The sequence below is a fragment of the Penicillium cataractarum genome (assembly GCF_028827025.1).
Source record: "Penicillium cataractarum strain IBT 29864 chromosome Unknown utg000009l, whole genome shotgun sequence".
Lineage (NCBI taxonomy): Eukaryota > Fungi > Ascomycota > Eurotiomycetes > Eurotiales > Aspergillaceae > Penicillium > Penicillium cataractarum.
Window position 1 is genome coordinate 3,265,879 of NW_026622745.1, and position 23,630 is coordinate 3,289,508.

General features: G+C 51.1%; 9 protein-coding genes across 9 annotated transcripts; 3 read left to right on the top strand and 6 right to left on the bottom strand.

The window, feature by feature from the left end:
- Nucleotides 1–610: 610 nt before the first annotated feature.
- Nucleotides 611–1,945, top strand: N7496_011777 (uncharacterized protein; the record flags this gene model as incomplete). Its single annotated transcript, XM_056704690.1, has 1 exon — nt 611–1,945. One exon carries the CDS (start codon nt 611–613, stop codon nt 1,943–1,945), a length of 1,335 nt encoding a protein of 444 aa, XP_056550650.1.
- A 519-nt stretch (nt 1,946–2,464) lies between these two features.
- On the bottom strand, nt 2,465–4,194 carry N7496_011778 (Zn(II)2Cys6 transcription factor domain-containing protein; the record flags this gene model as incomplete). The annotated part of the gene is made up of 2 exons (XM_056704691.1): nt 2,465–4,073; nt 4,124–4,194. 2 exons carry the CDS (start codon nt 4,192–4,194, stop codon nt 2,465–2,467), a joined length of 1,680 nt encoding a protein of 559 aa, XP_056550651.1.
- Nucleotides 4,195–4,553: 359 nt separating this feature from the next.
- N7496_011779 (putative MFS allantoate transporter) lies at nt 4,554–6,282 on the bottom strand (the record flags this gene model as incomplete). The annotated part of the gene is made up of 4 exons (XM_056704692.1): nt 4,554–5,593; nt 5,659–5,943; nt 6,010–6,040; nt 6,103–6,282. The coding sequence occupies 4 exons, from the start codon at nt 6,280–6,282 to the stop codon at nt 4,554–4,556; spliced, it is 1,536 nt and encodes a 511-aa protein (XP_056550652.1).
- Nucleotides 6,283–6,704: 422 nt separating this feature from the next.
- Nucleotides 6,705–8,732, top strand: N7496_011780 (amidase family protein; the record flags this gene model as incomplete). The annotated part of the gene is made up of 1 exon (XM_056704693.1): nt 6,705–8,732. One exon carries the CDS (start codon nt 6,705–6,707, stop codon nt 8,730–8,732), a length of 2,028 nt encoding a protein of 675 aa, XP_056550653.1.
- Nucleotides 8,733–9,170: 438 nt separating this feature from the next.
- N7496_011781 (uncharacterized protein) lies at nt 9,171–10,099 on the top strand (the record flags this gene model as incomplete). Its single annotated transcript, XM_056704694.1, has 2 exons — nt 9,171–9,205; nt 9,307–10,099. The coding sequence occupies 2 exons, from the start codon at nt 9,171–9,173 to the stop codon at nt 10,097–10,099; spliced, it is 828 nt and encodes a 275-aa protein (XP_056550654.1).
- Nucleotides 10,100–10,411: 312 nt separating this feature from the next.
- Nucleotides 10,412–12,404, bottom strand: N7496_011782 (uncharacterized protein; the record flags this gene model as incomplete). Its single annotated transcript, XM_056704695.1, has 3 exons — nt 10,412–10,816; nt 10,868–11,275; nt 11,337–12,404. 3 exons carry the CDS (start codon nt 12,402–12,404, stop codon nt 10,412–10,414), a joined length of 1,881 nt encoding a protein of 626 aa, XP_056550655.1.
- A 357-nt stretch (nt 12,405–12,761) lies between these two features.
- N7496_011783 (putative DNA repair protein Dds20/Mei5) lies at nt 12,762–13,592 on the bottom strand (the record flags this gene model as incomplete). Its single annotated transcript, XM_056704696.1, has 1 exon — nt 12,762–13,592. The coding sequence occupies one exon, from the start codon at nt 13,590–13,592 to the stop codon at nt 12,762–12,764; it is 831 nt and encodes a 276-aa protein (XP_056550656.1).
- A 183-nt stretch (nt 13,593–13,775) lies between these two features.
- Nucleotides 13,776–16,510, bottom strand: N7496_011784 (ubiquitin ligase complex subunit HRD3; the record flags this gene model as incomplete). The annotated part of the gene is made up of 3 exons (XM_056704697.1): nt 13,776–14,185; nt 14,264–16,189; nt 16,474–16,510. The coding sequence occupies 3 exons, from the start codon at nt 16,508–16,510 to the stop codon at nt 13,776–13,778; spliced, it is 2,373 nt and encodes a 790-aa protein (XP_056550657.1).
- An 879-nt stretch (nt 16,511–17,389) lies between these two features.
- N7496_011785 (DNA-directed RNA polymerase II core subunit RPO21) lies at nt 17,390–22,891 on the bottom strand (the record flags this gene model as incomplete). The annotated part of the gene is made up of 5 exons (XM_056704698.1): nt 17,390–17,408; nt 17,465–22,290; nt 22,355–22,425; nt 22,516–22,672; nt 22,763–22,891. The coding sequence occupies 5 exons, from the start codon at nt 22,889–22,891 to the stop codon at nt 17,390–17,392; spliced, it is 5,202 nt and encodes a 1,733-aa protein (XP_056550658.1).
- Between the last annotated feature and the right edge of the window lie 739 nt (nt 22,892–23,630).

Sequence of the window (23,630 nt, forward strand, 5' to 3'; positions counted from 1 at the left end):
CTATCGGCATGAATAATTATTTTCTCAACCTACTTCGGTTACTTAGCAGTGGCCAAATACGACATACAGGGTCGGGGGCATATTAGCCATAGAATAAATAGTATGGTCAAGAGAATAATGCCATAAACAACGAGGTCCAAGATACTCTACCGGAAGAATGTGTAGCAGGTAGTATCAAAGAAGTAGAAGTACCATATTGAAGAATAGTTGCGTTGGCTTCCAATAATGCTTGCCTTTCTATGTGCATTCGGCCGAAGATTGTACGTTATTCTCATTGATTAGCCATAATTGTTTGTGCAATATCTCCGTGAAAATGATAGGCTACTCTATCTTCGTTGTCTGCTTGTCCCTACCAAATGAGTCGTGCTTATCAGTCCTACTCGCCGAGCTTCAGTCGGCGACTTCGTCTGTAGCGGAACTTCCCCGCCCGCAAGAATCCAGCCCCCGGCCCCCACCATCAACATGGAAGATCCACAGTGTTCCAGCAGCTCGTTTGCTAAAGATGCCATAGTCAACATCTCTGTTTTATCTTCCCTTCTTTCCTGTTCTATGATTCTCTCTATATCCATTGCATTGAACCGCCCCTTTCTTCTCCAGACCATATAGCGCCATGGCCAGCACGATAACAATCCAACTGCCCGGGGGCCCCGTCAAAGCGAACTTGGTGGAGGACAGCCTCATCCACGCACGAGGAGTTCCTTACGCTCAAGCTGAGCGTTTCAAAACGCCACAGCCGACCAAAAATTGGACTGCCGCCTTGGACTGCACCGAACGCGCGCCAATATGTCCACAACTCCCTTCACGATTGGAGTCTGTCATGGGCCCCTTGACCAAGGGGCATAGCTTGAGCGAAGACTGCTTGCACGTATCCATTATCGCCCCCAAGGATGTTGCAAATGCTCCTGTCATGGTTTGGCTGCATGGCGGTGCGTATATTTCTGGCGGTGGAGACCTAGACTGCTACCAACCGGTAGACCTCGCCAAACGGGGGATAGTATGTGTCAACATTACATATCGATTGGGAGTGTTTGGATACATGTATTTGGAGGGCATTGCACCTGCCAATCTTGGACTATTGGATCAGCGAGCTGCTTTGCAATGGATTCAGGAAAACATATCTGCCTTCGGTGGAAACCCTGGCAATGTCACGATGGTTGGACAATCTGCTGGCGCAGATTCGATCATTTGCTTGATGGCCTCGGAAAATACCAAAGGCCTCTTCCATCGTGCCATCCTTCTTAGCCCGCCATTACGAGAGTTAAAGGAACGGACGCCCACGGCACCCATGCTCACACAAAGAGCAGAGCAACTCTTTACCAAGGACCCAAGAGAGATGTCTATAGATGATATACTTTTCGTTCAGAAGCAGCTTTTGATGAAACCCGTTCAGACGCAAGTCATGCTATTTGCACCGGCTCTTGGATACGCTCCCTTGCCAACGGAGCAAGAATTTGATCAAAAGATCTATGAGGCTACGAAGGATATTCCCATTCTCATTGGCTGGACCGATCACGATGGACGCCCCTTTGCCAGCATGATGGGACCCCAAAACTTACTCAAATTGCCTGTTGTCGGATCTTATGTAGAGGCCCTTGGAACCTGGTACATAACCCAAAGCTACTTCAAGTGGCCATCTCAGCGCTTCCATCAGCAGATACTCCAAGCTGGGGGGACGTCAACAAGTTATTCCTTCGGCTGGGCAGGAAATAAGAATCCGTTGGGAGCATGCCACTGCATCGACATCCCATTTGTGTTGGGAACGAGAGAGTCCTGGAAAGCTGCTCCTATGCTCGCCGGCGAAGACACAGAAGAACAAATCTCCCGGCTTGGCTCAGAACTCAAGGACTTGTGGGTGAAATTTGCGAATGGAGGAAAGCTAAAGGCAGATCACCTTGAAATTGGCAGAAATTTTACTCTGTCGGGAACAATTTTCAAGGACCTTTAGATAATAATCAGTTCAAGTTTTCATAGTTGAGTGAATAAAAACAATGACACCACTCAGTCAGATCCATGATTAACTCTCGAACCACTTAAGTACGCATCAGAGCCTCGACCTCCTATGACACTCAATTGAGCAAGACCTAGGGGGGAAAGCTGTAGAATGTGTATACTCGTCTTGCACGCATTGGTGGGATATATTATGCTTCTGATGAAAGTTCCTGGCATTCTAGATGGCTCGAGCCTAAAGCCTGCAGTCGAAGGTCGGGAGACGGTGCATTTGGACTTTCTAGTGTATTATATACAGTCGCTCATCGCATCCAAGCTGCTCCAAGTTCCCGAAGAATATTTCAGCGTGATGGACTCGGATCTCAATCAATGGCAATGCGATATGCACATAGGATATGGCAAGGCCGAGGTGGCCCACGGATGCAACGATAGAATACTCAATATGGCGTGCCGAAGGAGAAAAGCAATGAAAACAGCTCCTACTAAAGGTAATACTGTTCCTCCCCGGAGCCGCAACTCAGGCCTCTAGTGGCACGATTTCTGGAACTTGTTGCCATGTCTTACTATTCGTGTCGAATATTTGTCTCGAATAATGCAAGAAAAGCTGATCTGGACCACGGCCCCATCTAGCGACGTCAAATTCGGTGATGCTTGGAGGAAAGCCAGTAGCGGGCCGGAAAACGCCACAAAAAGATACACGTGCCTCCGCCGGGATAAGCTCTGGCGTCGTCGGCAGGGGCACAGCTTTATATGTATTATCGGAAGATTGTTGCTCTGATCTCATTTCTCGCATTGTGCGAGCATAGTGCTCTTCGAGCTTCATGATGTTTCCTGCCAGAAGAGCGACTGGAGTACATTTGAAGAAGCCTTGCATCGGGGGTGCTTGTAGTAATAGCTGCAGTGCTCTTTGTCGTAAATTTGGCTCTCGACACTTCATTGATGTCAGGAAGAGAGGAATGCCAACACCCATCTCAAAGGTAAATGGTGGCTGTGAGCCGTCGGGTCCAGCCGAGGTAGTGAGCGCCAGGTCAGCCTGTTCAACAATGGTTGTGAAATGTGCTATATGAGCATCAAAGACGGTTTCTGAATATGTGAGACATCCAGACAGTGAGATGGATGCAGCAGCGTGATATGAAAGGAGGATAGGCTCCACCCCCAATGGGTAAGATTTATCTGAGATGGTTTGACAATAAGAATTGTAAGCGCGAACCCAGCCGTCGAGTTGGGTTTGGAAGGACTGCTTTCTCGCGAGCATTTCTTGACTCACGAAAGCTTCGCCTCCGACAGCATACAGGTGCATCCTTGCTTCCCGATCGAAAAGGATTATTTCCATAGAAAGGATAGTGATGGCAGATCGAGCAGAGCTCAGTGACTCAAATGTAGAAGGGTTTGTCTCTTGCTCGACGAGTGCAAAAACCTCGGTAGGTTGAACGTCAGAAATGGTCAAGGAAATGGTTCCCAAACGTAGGAATAGCGGGATCATCGTGTGCTCCAAAAGAGCAGCTTTTGTCGCGGACACCTCTCCAAGGGAAACCTGAGTTCGCAGGTCAAGTATCAAAGTCACACCCTGCTTGTATAGCTGCAATGCCTCCTCCATGCGCCCCTGAATGGTCTCAATGCAGATAAATAGCACACAGCTAATGAGTGCGATGTACGGGTCGGCTTTTCCGCGCTCAATCTGAGAGTGGATGTTCGATATCGACCGTGAGTACCATGCCAAAGCCTCTTGTAGAGATGAATTCATATTATGCGAGCTTGTTTCACGAGCTCTCAATAATGTGAAATCCGTGCATTGGTCAGGGTGTTCATACAGACTACTGATCGCAATCATCGAGTCCCACACAGCGGGCTCTGTGCGGCAAAGCTGCGGGACAACGCCAGTCCAGAAATCGATGGCCATACCACCAGCAAGGTATTTTGCGGCATGCTGAAAGTAATACTCGAATGCACGACGCTCGCGCTGGCCTGAATTTGGCGATAACGACAGTGCTTGGCTTGGCGACAGTGACGGCGGGGTAGTTGAACCTCTAGGGGATGTCTCATCGCCCTCATACTCACATCGTCGTCCTGTACTGGAGCAACGATGACATGTTGGTTTTTCCTCGCCACATTTGACCCTACGAATCCTAGTCCGCTGTTAGCAGTGAAGCACAAGGACAAATACGGAGCAGCTCACTTGCAGGTTTTACACCCAGATCTCGATTTTCGGGAACCAACGCGGCGGCTGACTGGAACTTCAGCACCCATGTTTCACGATAATCCCCACTCCAAACCCGCCTCAAACGCATTGAAACAGGCAGCTAGACCTAAAGGGCGACTTAGCAGGGTTAGGGGGAAAGAGGAAGTCACTCGACACCGCCACATGGATTTTTCGCAAGGCTCGTGGCCTTGCTGCCTTAGGCAGCAGCATCAGACTTGGAGAGGAATCCATAGTTGACACTCTAGTTAACAGTTAATTTCTATATGAATCTAAACAATACCATTATGGGAAGGAGAGTATGCCATGTATTTGCAAAAATTTTCGAATATACCACAGGGAATTAGGCTTCTCAGTGTGCCTTCAAGAGGTAGGCAGACAGCCATGCTGATTACACTCTCCATGCTACTTAAAGTGCATATCTAAAATGCTTAGACTCCATATCGGTCATATCCTTGAATCCATCCAGAATGGCTTGGGAATGGGTTTCGTTGAAGCTTGTACCCTCCCCGGCCGCAGCCGCTGCTGCATCCCTTCGCTTATTCTCCCATAGCATAGCCATGTACGCCATACCTGATAGAACTATGATTCCTGCATAGCAAACCAACAACCCTGTCAATGCAGAGTAGTATCTTGGAGCTTCACGGGAGAAGAAAATATTTGCTCCAGCGACATTCCCCGCGGCATATAGTGTGAACCATATACCATTAGCGACGGCTCGCTTGGTGTGGCCTGCCACATTGGTAGATAGTAGATTCCAGGATACAATGACGGGAGCGCCAATAATATACTGTAGCCAGGTGCATCCAACGAGCGTCCATCGGTGGTCAAGGCTTGTAAATCGGATGCCCAGCAGCCCGGCAAATGGAATGACACTAACAACAGCGAGGACGATGCAACGTGAATTTGGAACATATGTTGCGACAAGACCACAGATTGGGACTATTATGGCCTCAATGGCACCCGTCGGTAGTTGAAGAAGCGTAGCATAGATTCCGCTGAATCCAAAGCCTTTGATCAGCGACGAAGCGAAGTTCGAAACTCCGCCGTTGATGACTCCGCAAGCAATACCGATACCTGCACAGCAAAGGATTTTGATATCGTAAAGGTTCTCCACAGCTTGTCCCAGTTTGATCTGTCGAGTCTTCACGCCGATCATATTCTCCGCGACTCGCCTGACGGCTACAACCCGCTGGCGATGGGTCAGGAAGCGTGCAGAGGCAGGCGAGTCAGGCATGAGCGCGAGGAATACGCCTCCGCAAACAAAGTTAAGAAGTCCAATTGTCAGGAAAATGAGCTGCCAGCTATGGAGAGCGGTGTTGTGGGAGTGTCCGAGACCGAAGCCAAGTAATGCTCCTACCATAGTCGCCATTCCGTTGGCACTCAACCAGATAGCCATGCGGAGAGGCTGTTCGGAGCGCTTATAGAACATAGATGTTATGACCATCACTGTATTTTTATCAGAAAATGCGATTTATCAAGTAAAAGTGCGGCCGCTGTTGGGGGACACTCACTGCACGGACTAACTCCAGCCTCGGCCATCCCCAACAGGAATCTCAACACCAAAATACCTGCATAGTTCTTCGCCCCAATATGCGCGATCACGATGATACTCCACATAAGAAGCATGCCTCCCATGTACTTAGCGACGGGTAATTTCTGAATAAGTAGGTTTGCTGGTATGGCCCAGAAAAGGTATCCGAAGTTGAAGATGGCTGCTACCCAAGAGTAACGCTGGCCCTCCAGGCCAAGATCAGGAATGAGCGAGTATGCCGAAGCATAGTTGAGCGATAGTTTGTCTATATTGCCATGAATAATTAATCCTAGATCTTGAAAACAATCGTTCGCTGAGAGGCTCTTCATACCAAGAAATTGTATCACATAAGTCACGTATAGCTGAAGAGAAGTCAGAAAAAGACCAAACAAACCGAATAGAACTGTTAAAAGTCTTAACTCACAATCGGCATGATTCTCCAGTCCAGAATTCGCAGCACCTTCGCTCCCTCACTCTCCAACTCCTCGGTCGACAATTGATCAGCCTCAACATATAGATCAGCTCCGATATCAAGGACCTCTCCGAGAGAGACATCCTTCTCCGCAGCAGGTGGTTGCTCCACCTTCAGATCTTTCGAATCCATCTTGAACAAGAAGCAGGAAATTTCTCAGATGAATGATTCTGCATTCTTCCCTTGCTCTACCCCGCGATTATCCTTAGCTTATATGCATCTTACTCCGCACACTAAGAGCAATCATTATCGCTGCCAAGCAGATAAGCTGAAGTCTCGTTATCCTCGGGCGACGATAGGCGCTCAGGCGGACAATCGGCCGCCTGCAAATGATGGAAGTGGAGAAAGTTTGCTCAGCGGACAATTCTCCGCCGTCTCCGCACTGGATTGCTGGATTGCGGTATTGTCTGTATAAGATCATTGCAGGATAACAGGAACTCTATCGAAGGTCTGGATTCTTCTTGCAACTGATATCTATTGATTGTGAGCGCGGGTAATTGCCAATCAGCGCGCGAAAACAAATCGGACAACAAGTACCATCTTCAAAAGGCAACATGGCCCAACCAAACTCTGGTCAAGAGTTCACTATACTCGACGCTAGCATCGCCGAGCTACAGAATGCACTCTCATCTGGATGGCTTACCAGCGTTGATTTGGTCTCGCGCTATCTGCGACGTATCAGTGTCTATGATGCCAACGGACCAAAACTCAGTGCTATTCCAATTCTCAATCAATCCGTTTTTGATGAAGCTACCGCATCAGATGCCAGACGTGCCGCAGGATTACCGCCACGACCACTGGAAGGCATTCCCTATCTGGTGAAAGACAATATCAAAGTCAAAGGCATGACAGTCGCCAACGGATCGCCTGCCTTTGAGAAACTCATTGCAAATGAAGACGCGGCATGCGTGCAGATTCTCCGGAATGCTGGCGCGGTCCTCCTCGGGCGGACCAACATGCCAGCGATGGCATATGGTGGTATGCAGCGCGGAGTCTGGGGACGTGCTGAGAGTCCTTATAACAGCAATTACCTGGCAGCGGCATATGCTTCTGGCTCATCGAATGGCTCTGCTGTCGCCACAGCAGCAAACTTCTGCACATTCTCTCTGGGGACCGAGACTGTCTCGTCTGGTCGGTCGCCTGCATCGAATAATGCTATCGTTGCGTACACACCTTCTAAGGGACTGCTCCCACTTCGGGGTGTATTCCCTCTCTATCCGACCTGCGATGTATTGGTCCCTCATACCAGGACCGTCGAGGATTTATTCCATGTGCTTGACGTGCTAGGTGTACCTGATCCGGCACCAGCGGGCGATTTCTACAATGAACAGCCGTTTGTCAAACTTCCTACAATGAATACTATTCGTCCTGATTCTTTTACAACCCTGAAGGATAATGCTTCATTGAAGGGTAAGCGCATTGGTGTACCTTCAATGTACATTGGAGGAGACGATGCCTCCATTCTACCTGTCAGCAAAGTGAGCACACGAGCCTCTATCATCAAGCTCTGGCGAGAAGCAAGGAAGGCACTGGAAGCCTGCGGCGCTGAAGTGGTGGAGACCGACTTCCCTCTTGTGACATCCTATGAATCCAATGCGGCCTCGGGTCAGTTGGTTACTGTTGATAATCTCCCGGAAGGCTGGCAGGCCAAAGAACGATGCGAGGTTGTCTCCCATGCGTGGGATGACTTTGTCGTTTCAAATGGCCAGAAAGATCTTCCTTCTCTAACGGTTGTTGATCCTACTACAATCTTTCCCTTGGCCCCGGGCTCCCTCCTTGGCACCCCCGAGGCGGCCAACAAGCCACGATGGGGCGAGATTGTGGCATATCCGCACACCAAGCCATCTTCCATATTCGAAATCCCAGGAATGAAGCAGGCAATCAATGCTCTTGAGCATGCTCGAAAGGCAACCTTCGAAGACTGGCTGGACAAGCTCGGCCTGGATGCTGTGGTTTTCCCTGCAAATGGCGATGTGGGCGCATCTAATGCTGACAAGGATGAGGAGACCTCACTATTTGCATGGAGTAATGGCGTTAAATACTCCAATGGCAATCGGCCAATCCGTCACCTCGGCGTTCCAACGATTTCAGTTCCAATGGGTGTGATGGAGGATACACATATACCAGTGAATCTCACTTTTGCGGGCAAGGGGTATGAGGACATTGACCTACTACGATATGGATATGCCTTCGAGATGGCGTCCAAGTGCCGGCTCCAGCCGCCCGATGTGCCAGCGTTGCCTTCTGATCGTATTTCGGTCAACGGTACATCCCAAAGCCTAGTGGAACTCGCAGTGGAAGGGCAGGTCAAGGAGGTTAACGACTCGACGGTGCTTGTTCAAATACAAGGATCTGTTCGTGTGTCTGGTGATAGTCCCGTGCACTTGACATGCTATGTGAATGGAGAGCCATGCGATGCCATCGTGGAGAATGGCAAGTGGTCTCTAACGACAACATACCCAATTTCTGAGCGGGATAGACCTTGGGAAATGTGGAAGAGTCCAGCTCTCAATCAGACAATTGTCGTCATTACTGCACACACCGGCACATGTGCTACAGCTGGAAAGATGATACTCTTGTGATCTAGGTGACGGTGAAACCGCAACCTCGATGTCTTTTGAGTATTCAGAAGCTGGCCTGTCTGCATATCCTTTGGGCAAAACTCTGGATGGCAGAGTCTCCGAATTCATTGCTGAGCTACCTACTGAGATAATGCCATTGTCATGGTTTATCGGAGCAGGGATCTTTGTGCCTTTCATTGTACTTCTAAATACGAATGTATCTTTGTATAACTATATTTTTGTATTGGGAGTGCACAAGCTATTCCCAAAGTAGTAAAGTAATCAATTCCCAGCGCGTATTAGCTTTAGACCCCAGGTCCATCACACGCTAAAACCTCCAAGTTTACCAGGATAGGCACTTACCACGTGATATTAAAATCGGACATGCTTATTACCCCTTAAAAATTGATACTTCTCCCAATTTTAGACACATTCATTCCCCTGCCTACGCTCGCTACCATGAAGATCGCTCCTTTCTGGGTCTCTATGGCCCTGTTAGCCCCACGGGCTTTAGCTGCAACCAAAGCGACATCTGCTACCTCGGCTACATATCTACTTCCGCGGCAACAACCTGTACAGCTTCCCTCATCGATAGTCTCTGCGACTACCCGGAGCCTGGCGCAGACTTTGAGGTCGCCATTGAAAGCAGGGCCTCCTGCTGGGACTACTGTAACGCCCACCCTCCCTGCAACTTTGTTATCTTCGCTGCCGGCAACCCTACCCTCGGCACCGGCACATGCTGGCTGTACCCAGGTGAGACCTTTGATGCGAGCAAAGGCAGTTCGAATTGCTCCAATCCCACCCTATCTGTCTACAACGAGCCCGTGTATTCTGGTGGGAGCGCAACCACCACTTCTGGCGCCTCTACCGCCACCGCGACTCCCTCTGCTATTGCCTCGGTGTGCGGGTATCCGGCGCCTAGTGACTGCTTTTACGATTGTGTTGCCAGTACGGGTGCATCGAGCTGCTTGAGTGAATGTGCAAAGGCCGATTCCTGCAGCTATGTCGTCTTTAATGCGGAGAATTCGAGCGACTCGCCATATGCCTCGGGTACTTGCTGGATCTATGCGAACGGCACATTTAACGCTGCGTCTGCAACCACTTGTACGGGCTCTCCGGACCAATTTGTGTATAACAACTTGTGTCCCAAGCCTTCAACTTCATCGTCTTCCGGGTCATCATCTGCTACCGGACACTCTGGTGGCACTGGAACTACAGGCACTACTTCGGGCTCAGCTACTAGCGCTGCTACGAGCTCTAATGGCACTGAAACCGCAGGCAGTACTACAGCCTCGACTACTACCAACAAGAATTCTGCGCCTAGCGGCCTCTCGCTCCCTAGTCCATGGGCAGCAGGCGTGGCCATGTTAATATGGCAGGCCCTTTGATGATATCCTTGTGTGTGTTGCTTGTTTGTTCAGCTAAACAAGCTATTGGAAACGATTATTATGTATTAATGGACTTTTGTATGAGGTCAACTCTCCTCGTGTATCTCTCCCTATTGTCGAGTGTATGTTCGGTTATTCATCCCATACTGTAAATAATGGACTAGGCTTCCGAATAGTACGAGCCATTGCTATCTTGTCCATCTCAGAAAGAAATGGATGAATCTTATGTGACATTGGAACTGGGGATGTTGAGACCATAGGGCTCTTGTTTCGAATTTTTGAACTGTTACTGCATTTATATCATCACATCATTCACAGTATTTCAGTTACCAAAGTGTCTGGTACCTGTAGCGCTTCAAACTGTGTAAACCCCCCATACATCATATCCTCTATCATTCCCGAGATGGCCCGATGTAGATACTTCTTCTTCAGCTGCTCCAAGTGAGTCTCCGCCTCTACCAAGCCAGGGAGATCGACCTCCATTGCAGACGACCCCGTAGTCTGTAGGATCTTCTGATGCAAAAATTGAAACAATTTGAAGTATGGTATGGCATCCTCCCAGCGTTCTGCAAAACATGCAAAGTTCTTTAAACAGGCGTCGATTGCTTCTGGTGAATCATAGGAATGTTGACCCTGTAGAACCATACTGACCATGATTGGTCTTGTTGCCCAGATTAGGTAGAGGAGCATGATGGCAGCTCTGAATTGGAATACGAGCTATACAATTGTCAGATCTAAATCGGAGTTGGACCATTCAGGACAGCTTACCGCAGACCAAGTAAAGCACATCACATGTCCCTCCTCCTGTAATCGACGGAACTGCAGACAGACTTCTACAACGGCAGAGAAGATCTTTTCTGTTCCCTCGTGATCAAGGAAGTTCCGCTTTTCTTCCATCAAAATAAGAATACTATAATCATACAACTTCGTCATCCAACTCGGGTGATAAAATCCACTGGAAACATTCGAGGTTCCGTAGCGGGGTATATCCTGTCTCCAGATATCCAGAGCAGACTTTAGTGATGAACTGAAAGCATCCTTCTCTTCGGAATACCGCCAACGCGATCTCTCAAGTGACCTCCTAATGTTATTTTGGATTTTTCGCAGTCGGAATAAATGACCCAGTGCGGGATTTGCATTACCGGGAGGTTGGATTGTGTCTCCTAAAATGCAAAGCTAGATGATTGTCAGTGGGTTTGCTGAAACGAACTGTTAACCGAAATATTGGATCTCTTACATCGTCATCCACTATTCGATACGAAGGAGATACAGGTCTATCCCATCCGGATGCAATGACCTCGTTTAGCATGTAGCAAGCGATGAACATATTCTCTGACATGACCTCGCCAGAAGTTGCGGTTGTCTCGTCGTCCCGGTCAATTCGGACGTATTTTCGAAGATGCGTAATTGCAGCGGTGCAGAATGGTAATATTGAGGAGACAGTCGTAGCCATCTCCTCTGACGACGGAGAGTGCAATGCATAGACGATGAGTAATAGAGATGCTTGAACTTGTAGAACCATGGACGGATGTCCCACCACCTGTGGATAATAATTCATTGCGGAGGCATAGAGTTCTTTGGAGCGAGTCAGATGTGCTGGGTCTCTGTGCATTGTGCTGCAGAGTGATGCCCCAATGGCATACACCATGCGGAGAAAGAAGAATCGCCATTCTTCTTGTCCCGTTACACCCTCCTCGCGATGCCATTTCTTCCAAGCAGACTCGTTCAAGAAGGGCCACTCGCGGTGGGATATTGAAAAGTATATATTTGTGTAAAGCTCCGTGAGCCATATGGAGTCCTCGCCAACAAGGGGAAAAGATGGTTTATCGAGGCGAAGGAAATCGAGGGTTTCATCATTGAATTGGAAAATCGAATCCGTAAGTGACGACGGCGAAAATGGTGACAGCCGAGAGTTCTGCCCTTGGGACTGCATAACAGACGAAAGTACCAGCGCTTGGCTTTCGTCCGCCCCATTGGCCCAATATGGAGATTGCGCACTCGATGCTATACCCGTAGCGATGTTCCCATTCTCCACAAAATCAGTCTGTACGCCCGCGTCGCACAGCTCCACACCAGTGTTTGCCCCTAAATTTGAGCCTTCCAATTCGGCCACCCTCCTCTCGAGGTCTTTCAGGTATGCGACCGGGATGGTGATGCTATCTCCAGACTTGCGCGATCTGGCAGGGAGGCACTCCGCGCCTTTACGGCGGCATTCGCCGCAGGTAGGCTTCGCATGATCACATTTGCGCTTGAGGCGAAAACAACGGGCACAGGCGATATCTCGTGGTCTGAATGGGCGCGACATGCGGGTGTTGGGGGAGGCGAGGAAGGTGAAATCCAGAGTGCGGGGAAAAGCGGAGATGAACCGGTTCGATATGCCAATCCGTTGATAAGAAGCTTTCGGCTGACTTCCGAGGCCGACATGACATTGATAGCCAATAGCCAAAGATAAAACATTCAGATACAGAGAATTGCTACTAGCAGTGATAAGGAGCTAAGCCGATAAGCGCCCAGAAAGGAAGGAATGCATCACTACTGGACGAGCAGAAGTTTGAGATACCACTACTATATCGCTGACCAACGACAGACCAAGAGATATACTCAACAGTAATTGATACAGTTCACACTCATAATGCCCCCATTGTCGGCAGTCTTTTCCATCTCAATCCCGGATCCACTTGCCCATCGCCGAATCATAGCCGATTATCTTGAGATCGATATTCAGCGTCTTCAGCATGAAGTCCACGGTAAATTCCTGTGATATCCGGTCAGCTACTGTACATCTACATACCAGGTGTCGCAAAAGTCTCCATACCTCTTCATTAGGCTCTTCCTCTTGTTTTTTGGACCCATGTTTCTCCTCCGCAAAGACATCTCCCAAATCCCAATTCTCATCCCCGTATTCATCCGCATCCTTCTCTTCCTCTTCAAGATCCCACTGAAATGTATCACGCTTCGAACGTTCCTTCCACGCTGTCAGGCCACCCATTTTAGTGACCCGTTCCTGGGCACCGGCGAAAACCTCGTCGGCTGCCTCCTGGCTCGCATGACGCCACTTGGTGATCAGTCCATCAAGCTCGGCATCTTTATTTGAGGACTCAATGCGGAGGGCTTGTTTTGCAACGTTGAGCTCTTCGCGGAGAGCTGTGAGTCGGGATTGTAGAGCGCGCTCCTGTTTCTGTAAGCGTAGGAGCTCGGGGTCTGCAAGAGGCGATTGCATTGGCGTGGAGAGTGCAGAGCGATTTGAAGGCCTCATTGTGCGCGTGGCCTGTGATGAAATTGGTGATGATGTAGCAATCTCAGGCTTTGTAGTAACAGCTTCCGGCGTAAATTTCTCGTTTTGGGCGATCGCACTGATACTTGGTGTGCGGGGCGATGTTTGAGACGCATCTTCGATGGGCCCGGGTTTGCGCAGCGGGGACTTGAAGGGCTTCGATAGAGCGGCTGCTGCGTTCAAGCGACGCCGCTTGCTTGGGGGATTGTTGTCTTCCATTGCGATTTTGACTAAATCAAGGGCACAGGTGAGAGTACTGAAGAGTGGAAACCAGATACAGGAGGATAATTGAGGATGAGAATAAGGGTGACGATGAAGAGGAACTTCAGATGTCTTATCGATAAGATGCAATGCAGCTGACATTTATCTACAGTTAAGATCCATACATTACAGATTCTTTCATCAATGGCCCACTCCACCTGCCACCCACTGCCCGAATTCCGGGTCACCGGGCTGTGGGAAGAAGCCACGGTCGTTGTTGTTCGCATTGCCATTGGCGTTTGCGTTGGCATTGGCATTACCACCCTGGTTGGCTGCGTTCGCATTCTGGCGATTCCGCTGCTGCTGCTGGCGGATGTACACCAGCACGAGAAGGGTCGCGGCTAAGCCGACAATGAGCAGGCCCTCAAGGACGCTATCGTCGATGTCCAGATCCAAATCGTCATAATATCCGTCACCTTGGTCTGACTGGACCGAGCCCATGAAGTCTTCGTCGTCTTCGCGAGCTTCGTAGAGCTCGTTGTAATAGTCGGCTGCGTCATTCTCGATAAAAGCCGTAATCCATTCTTTGAAGGTGCGGCGAGGTCTCGTATCTGAAAAAGGGAAACCAGTCAGCAACTAATTAAGAATAAAGAGGAGGATTGTCCCTCCTTCAAGTTTCATGTGCTTACCTTCATCGCGGATGGGATTGATATCTCCGTTGGTGATGCGGTTCCAGTATCCTCGCGCCCGAAGCTTTAGAAGGCTGAGCTTCACGGGCAAGTACGCCTCACGATTTGTCGCCAAAGCAAGGTCATAGTATCTCTTGGCCATGTGGAAATCCTGCGCCACGGCAACGCCATTCTCATGCATCCAGCCTAGGTTCCAGTACGCCTGTGCGCTGTGGTGAGCCTCAGCCGCATTGTGATAGCACGTCGAGGCCTTCTCGGCATCAACCAGTGCGCCGGTTCCTCGCAAGTAGTAGTCGCCCATCTTAATCAAGGAGTCAATATTGGACTGCTTGGCTGACCTAGTCCAGTAGATCAGGGCCAACGCCGTATTGCGTAGCAGCTTCGTCCGAGCCTTCTGAGCCCATGGCAATATCCGGCTCAACGAGAATAATGAGCGTTGTTCGTCAAGAAGGTAAGCCACGTTGGCTTGCGCATGCTCATATCCTTGCTCCGCAGCCATCATGGCTGGAATGAGAGCACTCTCCTTGTCGCCACGTTCGTAAGCGTCGTTCGACTCGGCGAAGGCTGAATGAATCACTTCCGCCTTCTCGGCAACCATCTTGTAATATGCCGCAGCAACACCACAGTGTGGTTGTCTGCCCACGCCAAAGTTGGCCATCTCCGCGAGGTAGTAGTACGCCTCCATCCATCCCCACCGGGCGGCCAGCTCGAAGTATCTAGATGCGGCGGCCACGTCTCCTTGATCTAGAAATAGTGCACCGATTCGAGTTTCCGCGGCTGGAATATCCTGGTCTGCTGCAGATTTGAAATATGATGCCGCTTTGTACGCATCCTGGGGTACTCCATAGCCGTGAAGATACATCAGTCCCATCTCGTGCTGGCAGAGACCATCCCCATTCTTTACACCCCGCCGGAACCAAGTCAAGGCGAGGTTCAGGTTCTGTTCAACGCCTTCTCCGCGCAGATACATCAGGCCAATGTGTCCTGCCGCTTTAGCAGCCAACTTGTCAAGCCCCGGGGAGGGGTTTGGAACGAAAGAGCCGTCCGTATTCCAGTAACGCTTAGTCACTGCTCTGAAATACTTCATGGCTTTCTTAAAGCTGCGAGGCAATCCGTGCGCACCTTCGTAGTTCATCTTGCCTAGAGTGAACGTGGCCTTGAGTTCACCTTTGCGAGACATGAGGTCAAGGTACTCAAGAACATCCTCAACGCTGGCCTCGGTGGCAGAGTGACTAGGATCACGAGCATTATGCCCAGAGCTCGACACGCTAGCACCTTCTCCATAAACACCGCCCTCCTCATCCGCCCAGCGGTAGGATTCCCTGACCATGGCATGGCCACCAGGTGGGCCTGACCGATAGTACTCGATAGCCTTGTCGGCAACCCTCTTGTAGTAAAAGACCGCGTGTTCGCAGTTCTTCGGGGTCCCGATTCCAGTATGGTACCGATATGCCAGCGTCATCTCCGATCGTGTGTTTCCTCCTTCCGCGGCGAATTCGTGGTACATTAACGCCTTCGCCTGATCGCGTTCGACAGCGTCACCAATACCCGTCGCGTACATGAATCCGACCATGGACTGTGCAGTGCTGTTCCCCGTCAACCAGGCCAGGTCATTGTACCACTGGAATGCGGCGCTGAAATTGCGCGGGTGCGTGAAGTTGCCGTAGAAGTTCATCTCCGCGAGGAGGAACATCGCGTCTGGATCACCATCTTCATCTGCTGCTGCCTTGAGCTCTTCAACAGCCAGGGCGACCGTGGGACTGAGCTTCCTCTCGGCTTTATCAGGGGTGGGCCCATTCAAAAACAGTAACCGAAAGGCCTCGCGACCGTAATGTAGGGTGTATCCAACGATTCCGGTGGGCCGATCGACGTTAAGAATGGCCGGCTTCACTCCTCGAAGTGTCTCCCAGGCATTATGAACTCGAGCTGTCACAGGAAATCAAGTCGCATTAGTATGACGGCAGTGTTTGAAGCTGCACGTGCGCCGGTCCTCTCGGGCAAAACTCACGGCTAATTGGCCTTGGCTCAGGTTCTGGCTCTGTAAACAGATATTCAGGTTTCTCATTGCTTTCGACAACCTCCGTAGATGAGGTTTCGCCCAAGGGAGCTTGGGTTGGCCCAGCTGCGCATGTCTGTAGAAGCACTTGGAAGCGGAGTCAGCACCGACTAACAACCCCGGAAACGAGAAGTGGAGAGCGAGGGGAACTCACGCAGGGCCGGCAGAACGGAAATCAACGGCGTCCTCATGATGCCTGTGATATATGAGAATTCAGAGAGTGGAAGAATCGCATTGCGACTCCGTTGGGGGTCGGAAACAAGAAGATGTGAGACAGTTGGAGCATGGCGCTCGTCATGTAGTTCCAACGGGCCACTTGGCTAAACCGCGGAGCTTCATTCTGCCGATAGCGAATCACCGCCTTGCTTGTATACAACATCCGTATAACTAAATGGAACCACGCTAACGTGATGGCATTGGCACAAGAAGCTCGATACATTATTATTTCTAGAATTCTCGGAGTCGTTGCAAATTTTACAAAATTTCCAGATGGCAGCTAATCATTAAATTCCTTTTATTCAGCTCCCTAGAGTCTGTGTACAGCATGGGAGAAAATCAAATCAAATACAGAACCCCCAGTGCGCTCTTCATGCAAAAAGAAAAAGGAAAAACATTTGGGCAGCAACGGCGCGTTCCCCATCATGAGCTCGAAAGTCATGTAGCGCTTCCTGAGAGATCGGTGCCCGAGATCAGCTAAGACCTAGGCTCCATCCCTGAGAGACGCCAGGGAACACATCCATAACCACCTGCGAAAAGGGGGGGCAACAAAGTCGTTCTCAATTTCGGAAACGGCAGTGACGGCAGGAGCTGGGGCATCGTAGGGAAGAGGGAAAGAAGAAAAAAGGATGAAAATAAAAAAGCCCAGCGAAGGGCTCACCAGCATTGCTAAGAAAACAGATACAGTCGAAAGGGTGACGAGGGGGTCACCCAGATTGTGAAGCAGAAAAAGATGAAACATCCAATTCCGAGTTGTCAGCTGCGAAATAACTCTTTTTTGTGGTTTATCGGAATGTTTTGATGATAATACAGTGGTACAGCACGAACCAAAGCTAGGCAAGCCGTGTCTGTCCTCACTTCTGGCGCGGAGACCTATTGATGACACATTAGTCACGGTGTTCCTGCAGTAGCTAACAGGATGAACTTACGTCGGACTATGGAATTCCGGCGAGCTCGGGCTGTAGGCAGCCGCGGGCGATGTCGGAGAGCCAGAGAATTTGGGGGACGTCGGCGAGTATGCCTCAGGTTGAGGGGGAGACCAAGAAGGAGAAGTAGGACTCCACTTGGGAGAGGTCGGGGAGGCGGGCGAAGTGGGAGACAAGTGCCGACCGCCACCAAGCGCAGGGCTAGTAGGGCTGTACTCGGGAGATGTCAGACTAAAGGCTGGCGAGGCCGGGCTGAAGTTGGGTGACGACGGGCTGTACGTCGGCGAGGTAGGGGAGTACGATGGAGACGCCCCAGCAGGCGACGAAGGCGAGTAAGCCGGAGATGTGATCACGAACTGCGGGCTCGATGGCGACGTTGGCGACATGCGAGGAGAAGTGAAGCCAGGGCTGCTAATACCAGGAGACGTGGGAGAATAGGCAGTCGAGGATGGCGACCAGCTTGGAGAGGCCATGCTGGTGTTGAAGGGGCTGGTCGGGGAATAGACCTGGCCAGGGCTACGAGCACCGGGACTGAATGCACCGAAGCCATCCGAGGGCTGGTACTTGGAAAGGCCTCCGGGCGACTCGGCACCACCCTGTCGAATAGGCGAGAAGCTTGCGTCGGGATCCGAGTCGATCATGTACGGCGAGCTGGCCATAGGCGAGCCACTATCGTACTGGGTGGCAGCACCATCAGAGATAATCGCGTCCTTGGCACCAACTCCGCCCATAAGAGCGAAGCGGGCGTTGTTTGAAACGACCGTGTTGAGCAAGTTCTGATCCAGATAAACGTCGAACTCTCCCGTTCCAGCGGGGGCCATCTGTCCAAGAATCAGGTTCTCTGACACGCCACGGCAGTCATCGAGTTCTCCGAAAGCAGCAGCCTCCAACAAAATCTCGACTGTCTCCTCGAACGAACAACGCATGAGAGCACCATTGTCGGCACGGTTGATACCATGACGAGTAACAGGAGTCAGGTAACCCCGAACGGTCATGACGTCGACTAGGAGGGCCAAGTGACGGTGATTGACATAGGAGCCGTCGAAAGCCAACACTTGGGTCAACTCGCGAAGCAAAGCAGTACGGGCAGCCTCGATACCAAAGACCTCGAAAATTTCGATGAACTGGTTAGAGTAGGTACGAGTAGCGTCAACACCAGGAATGGAGAGTACTGGCGCAAGATGAGAGCCACTGGTCTCAAGAACCCAGTCCTTGCAAAGAGGGTCGGTCTTGCTCATGAGCAGAGCGCCATCCTCGGTGACGCGGACCTTGCTTCTCTCGTTGATGAAAGCACGCTCCACGCCGGGGACACCACGAAGAGTAAGCGTGTCAAGCAGATGCTGTTCAAGCTTCTTGAGAGTCACATCGTACTCAACGTCGTCATCGTCATCATCATCCTTGTGAGTCTGGACTTGACGAATACGGATGACCTGTTCGTCGGCGTTGTTATCACTGAAAATGACAGCAATGTCGTCCTTGTAAGCCTTCTTGATCTTCTCGGCAACATCCTGAACAGTAAGTCCCTTATCGAGCAGCTTGGGTCTGCTGAGGACAATGCGAAGCAGCCACTTCGATTGGTTGGCCAGATCTCCTTCGACATCCTCGGGGATGATGAAGTAGGACTCGACCATATCACGATCATTCTCAATGACAGTAGACTGGATGTCCGGATCGTAGTAGATCTCGGTAGCCTCGGTGACGGATCGCAAGCTGGTGTGCTCGACGAGACTTCGCAACTGCTTGGCACCCTCCTTTTGGTAGGTGTTGTCACCTTCCTGGTAGACGGTCATGGACGGAGTCTTGATGTTGGTTGCCACGTTGAGAATTTCCTTCAGACGAGGCACACCCAGAGTAACGTTCTTGGACGACACACCAGCAAAGTGGAAGGTGTTGAGTGTCATCTGGGTAGCGGGCTCTCCAATACTCTGTGCTGCAAGCACACCGACCATCTCACCGGGATTAGCGGCAGCACGGGCGAAACGGTTCTCAATGGCACCGAGAACGTGCTGGAACGCAAGCTTGTTAAGCGAGTACTCCGTAACCAATCGCTTGAAGGCGAGGCGAGACCGAAGCTGCGCCTTGAACAGGAGAGTCGAGTTGTAATCAGCTTCCTTGGAGATAGGATCGTCGCCACGAACGACGACCAGGCGGTCAAGCAAAGCCTGTACTTGAGGGATAACCTCGGCAGGGTGCAGATCGCTGATGGTACCCTCGCGGATGCGGAAGGTCGACCGGGCCATCTCCAAAATTCTGCGCACGTTGATAGGGAGCTGCATCATCTCCTCGTCCTCCTTGGCCACAGTACGGAGGAATGCGCGAGACTCGAGCAGGGCCTCCCACTCTTCGTCAAAGTAGCGCTGGACCTCGATATCACCGGCAATCTCGTTGGCCTGCTCTAGGACCTCGGGGCCAAGAGACATCTCGTTATCCATGACATCAACGCGGAAGCGCTGACGCATCTTCTCGTCGGAGCATCGGATAATGTCAACAGGTTGGTTCTCAATGTGAACACCATCCAAACCATCTTCTCCATAGATGAACTGGATGATATCGCCCAACGAGTTACGGACGGTACCGTCGTACTTGACCATGACTTCTTCCAGTGCCTTGACTAGCTTACGCTGGATGTAACCAGTTTCGGCAGTCTTGACAGCGGTATCGATCAAACCCTCACGACCAGCCATGGCGTGGAAGAAGAACTCGGTGGCAGTCAGGCCACGCAGATACGAGTTCTCGACGAAGCCACGAGACTCCGGAGAGTAGTCGTCCTTGGTAAAGTGAGGCAATGTGCGGTACGCAAATCCGAAGGGAATGCGCTTGCCCTCGACGGATTGCTGACCCACAACAGCAGTCATTTGGGAAATGTTAATGGTCGAACCCTTGGAACCAGAACGGGCCATCTGGATAGCGTTGTTCAGATCCTTCAAACCCTTCTCGGTGGCAGCACCAGCCTCGTCACGAGCGTTGTTAAGAGCACGAGAGACCTTGCTCTCGAATGTCTCACGGACGTTCATACCGGGCAGCGCTTCCAGGGTATTATCTGTAGCACTGGCAGTAATATCCATGACTTCCTGCTTTCGCTCCCGGACAGCTTCCTCAATCTTTTCGATGGTCTTGCGATCGGGAATCGTATCACCGATACCGATACTGAAACCATGATGCAGCAGCCAATAGTTGACGATGGTTTGGGCACCATTGAAGAAATTGACTGCGGTGTCACATCCATACTCGTTGAAGATGATGTGAATGACACCACCACCACTGGCACCGACGGTCTTCTTGGAGAGCATACCGTACATCAACTGTCCACCTTGAATGAGCAGGCCACCATCATTGAGAGGGCTGAATTTCTCGGAGATCGGCGCACTATCCTTGTCAACACGGACAAGGTTAAGCCCAGAGGGGAAAGCCAAGCTAATCATTTGTTTGCCGGTCCAGCGGGGACGAGGCTTCATGATTGCAGGAGGAGGAATGACACCATCCCAGTCAGGAACCCAGAGCATGAGGTTCATGACTTGATCCTTGGTGAGGAAGATATCACGACGGCAGATCTTGTAGATACCGCACAGGGTGTCCTGCACAATACCCATGAGAGGGCCGTTACGCTGAGGAGACACAATGTTCTTCGGAACTAGAGCAAGCTCAGCCAGTTCTGCGCGCGATTGCTCGCTCTGCGGAACGTGCAAGTTCATTTCGTCACCGTCGAAATCGGCGTTGTAAGGCGACGTGACCGACAAGTTCAAGCGGAAAGTCGAGAAAGGCATGACGCGGACACGGTGACCCATCATACTCTCCTTGTGCAGAGAAGGCTGTCGGTTGAAAAGGATTACATCGCCGTTGTCGAGATGGCGTTCGACCTTCCAGCCGTACAACAGTTGCTGGTTGCCAGCACGCTTAGCGTGGCGAAGATCAATTCGCTCGCCAGTGTCTCGAACAATGTACCGAGCACCTGGGTGCACATTGGGTCCATTGGAGACCAGCCGTTGCAGCTTTTCGATGTTGTACGGAGTGACGACCTCGGGGTAAGTCAAGATCCTAGCCGTCGAATATGGCACACCGACTTCGTCGAGAGACAAGTTAGGATCACCTGTAATGACAGTACGGGCTGAGAAGTCGACACGCTTGCCCATCAAGTTCTGACGCAAGCGACCCTCTTTACCCTTCAGACGGCTTCGCAGAGCCTTGACTGGGCGGTTTCCTTTCTGCATAGCCTTGGGCTGACCCGCAATATCGTTGTCCATGTATGTGGCAATGTGGTATTGCAGCAGTGACTCAAACTCACGGATGACGTGCTCTGGCGCACCTTCCTGCTCGCAACGCTGAACGTTCTGATTGGCACGCACGATTTCAGCCAACTTGTAAGTCAAATCATCCTCACCACGGGAGCCGCTGGTAGCTCCCATCAAAACACTGGGGCGAACAGTTGGAGGCGGGACGGGGAGAACGGTGAGGATCATCCACTCGGGGCGAGCATAGTCGTTGCTCAGACCCATGATTCGAACATCTTCGTGGGAGATGTTGCGGAAGATGTTCAAGGCAATCGCGGGAGTGATAACCTTCTTTTCGGGCTGTGCAGTCATATCGTCTTCCATCATGCTCTTGCTGGGCTTCCAGGTACCCACAAGAGTGATACCTTCCTTACGAACAGTAGGCTGGGCGTTACCACAACCACCATGGAAGTAGCGCTTCTTGCCCTCCTTCTGGGGTTCATCATCATCGGGGGACGGATCGGTCTCGCAAATGTTGATATCCTTGGAAGCGCGCCAGATAGCATCGAAGCGTCGTTTCGGGTCTCGTAGGCGGATGGCCTCCAAAAACTTCGGGTTATCCTGAAGTCAAGAATGTCAGCACGAAAAGGTCAGAAGATTTGCCATCCCATGAGGGATGACTAACCGCTCCAACTTTGATCTTTCCACAGTTGTGGCACACGGTCTCCAGAAGCTTCTTGATCTTGGTCACGAAACCTACGGAAAAGAAAAGTCAGTAACAATGAATGATGCATGAAGGTCTATTGCGGACTCGCGATGCGATGACACGGGCGGTGAATCACTCACCAATATGGAAGACTGGAGAGGCCAGTTCAATATGACCAAAGTGTCCAGGACACTCCTTGGGTCCCTCTTCACAAGTTTCGCAGTTCCACTGACGGTCGATGGTGCCGAGTCGGGGGTCATTGACACCCTTGGTCCGAGGCCGCTGACGTTGCTCATCCTATATCGAGTGAGAAAGGTTAGACATCTCAGTCGCAAGATTTTATATGAATGGGTTGCAGAAGAAACCAGAAATGAGGTGGGCACATACCATCGTCTCAGGATATTCGACATGGACGACACTCATGCGCTTGATCTCTTCGGGGGCGAAGAGACCAAACTGAATCTCCTTGATGGTGCGCAAAGGCGCCTTGGAGTAAGGGAAGTGAACGTTCGACATGGTGGCGGGGGCTCGATGCGCAAAAAGGTCGTCGGGTTATGTGGAGTCGAGACGGGTTCGGGGGAAGGAAGCTTGAGCGCGGACCTGGGGAAAACGAAAGATCTGGGGGTCGTTAAGGCGCAAAAACTGAAGAGACAGGCTGAGTAGACGACCGAGCGTCAAAATCACACGAGGCGACGATGAAACGAAGGTGGTGTGGAAGCAACTGGCCGGCTGAGGCCTTTGGCAGCCCTTGCCACGAGGGCGCCGGCGACCTGGAGTCCCCGGACGTCACGAAGCCCTTGAAAGGAGAGAGAAAGAGCAAGAGTCGCTGGTTATCGCGTGCAGATGGTCTCTGGAAGAAATATCACGATGGGGAACGCGATATTCTTGGATGGGCAGGTGATGGGGAGAGCGTGTCGGGGAAGTTGAAAGGGAGTTGGTGAAGGTTGCCTCACCCGTTGATGGGGCTCGAGTTTTCCCTCTGCTCACTTAGCGCGCCGGAGGGCCTCTATAGCGTGCCGTAATCCGGGCGGTAAGCTATGGCAGAACACCACCCCCAGGCTGCCGACCTGGAGAATCAGGCAGCAAAGCGGGTGCATTATAGCCCGATAGCTTACCGCCTTTGATTCCACTCCGCCCTGTTACGAATCTCGCGAATCCGAAATGGCGGCAGATAAGCTGGAAAACAATTGTTCGTTATTGTTGGTTTCCGCCGACCTCGATTTCGTGTACAGTGGACCCTACTACGTGCTGGATG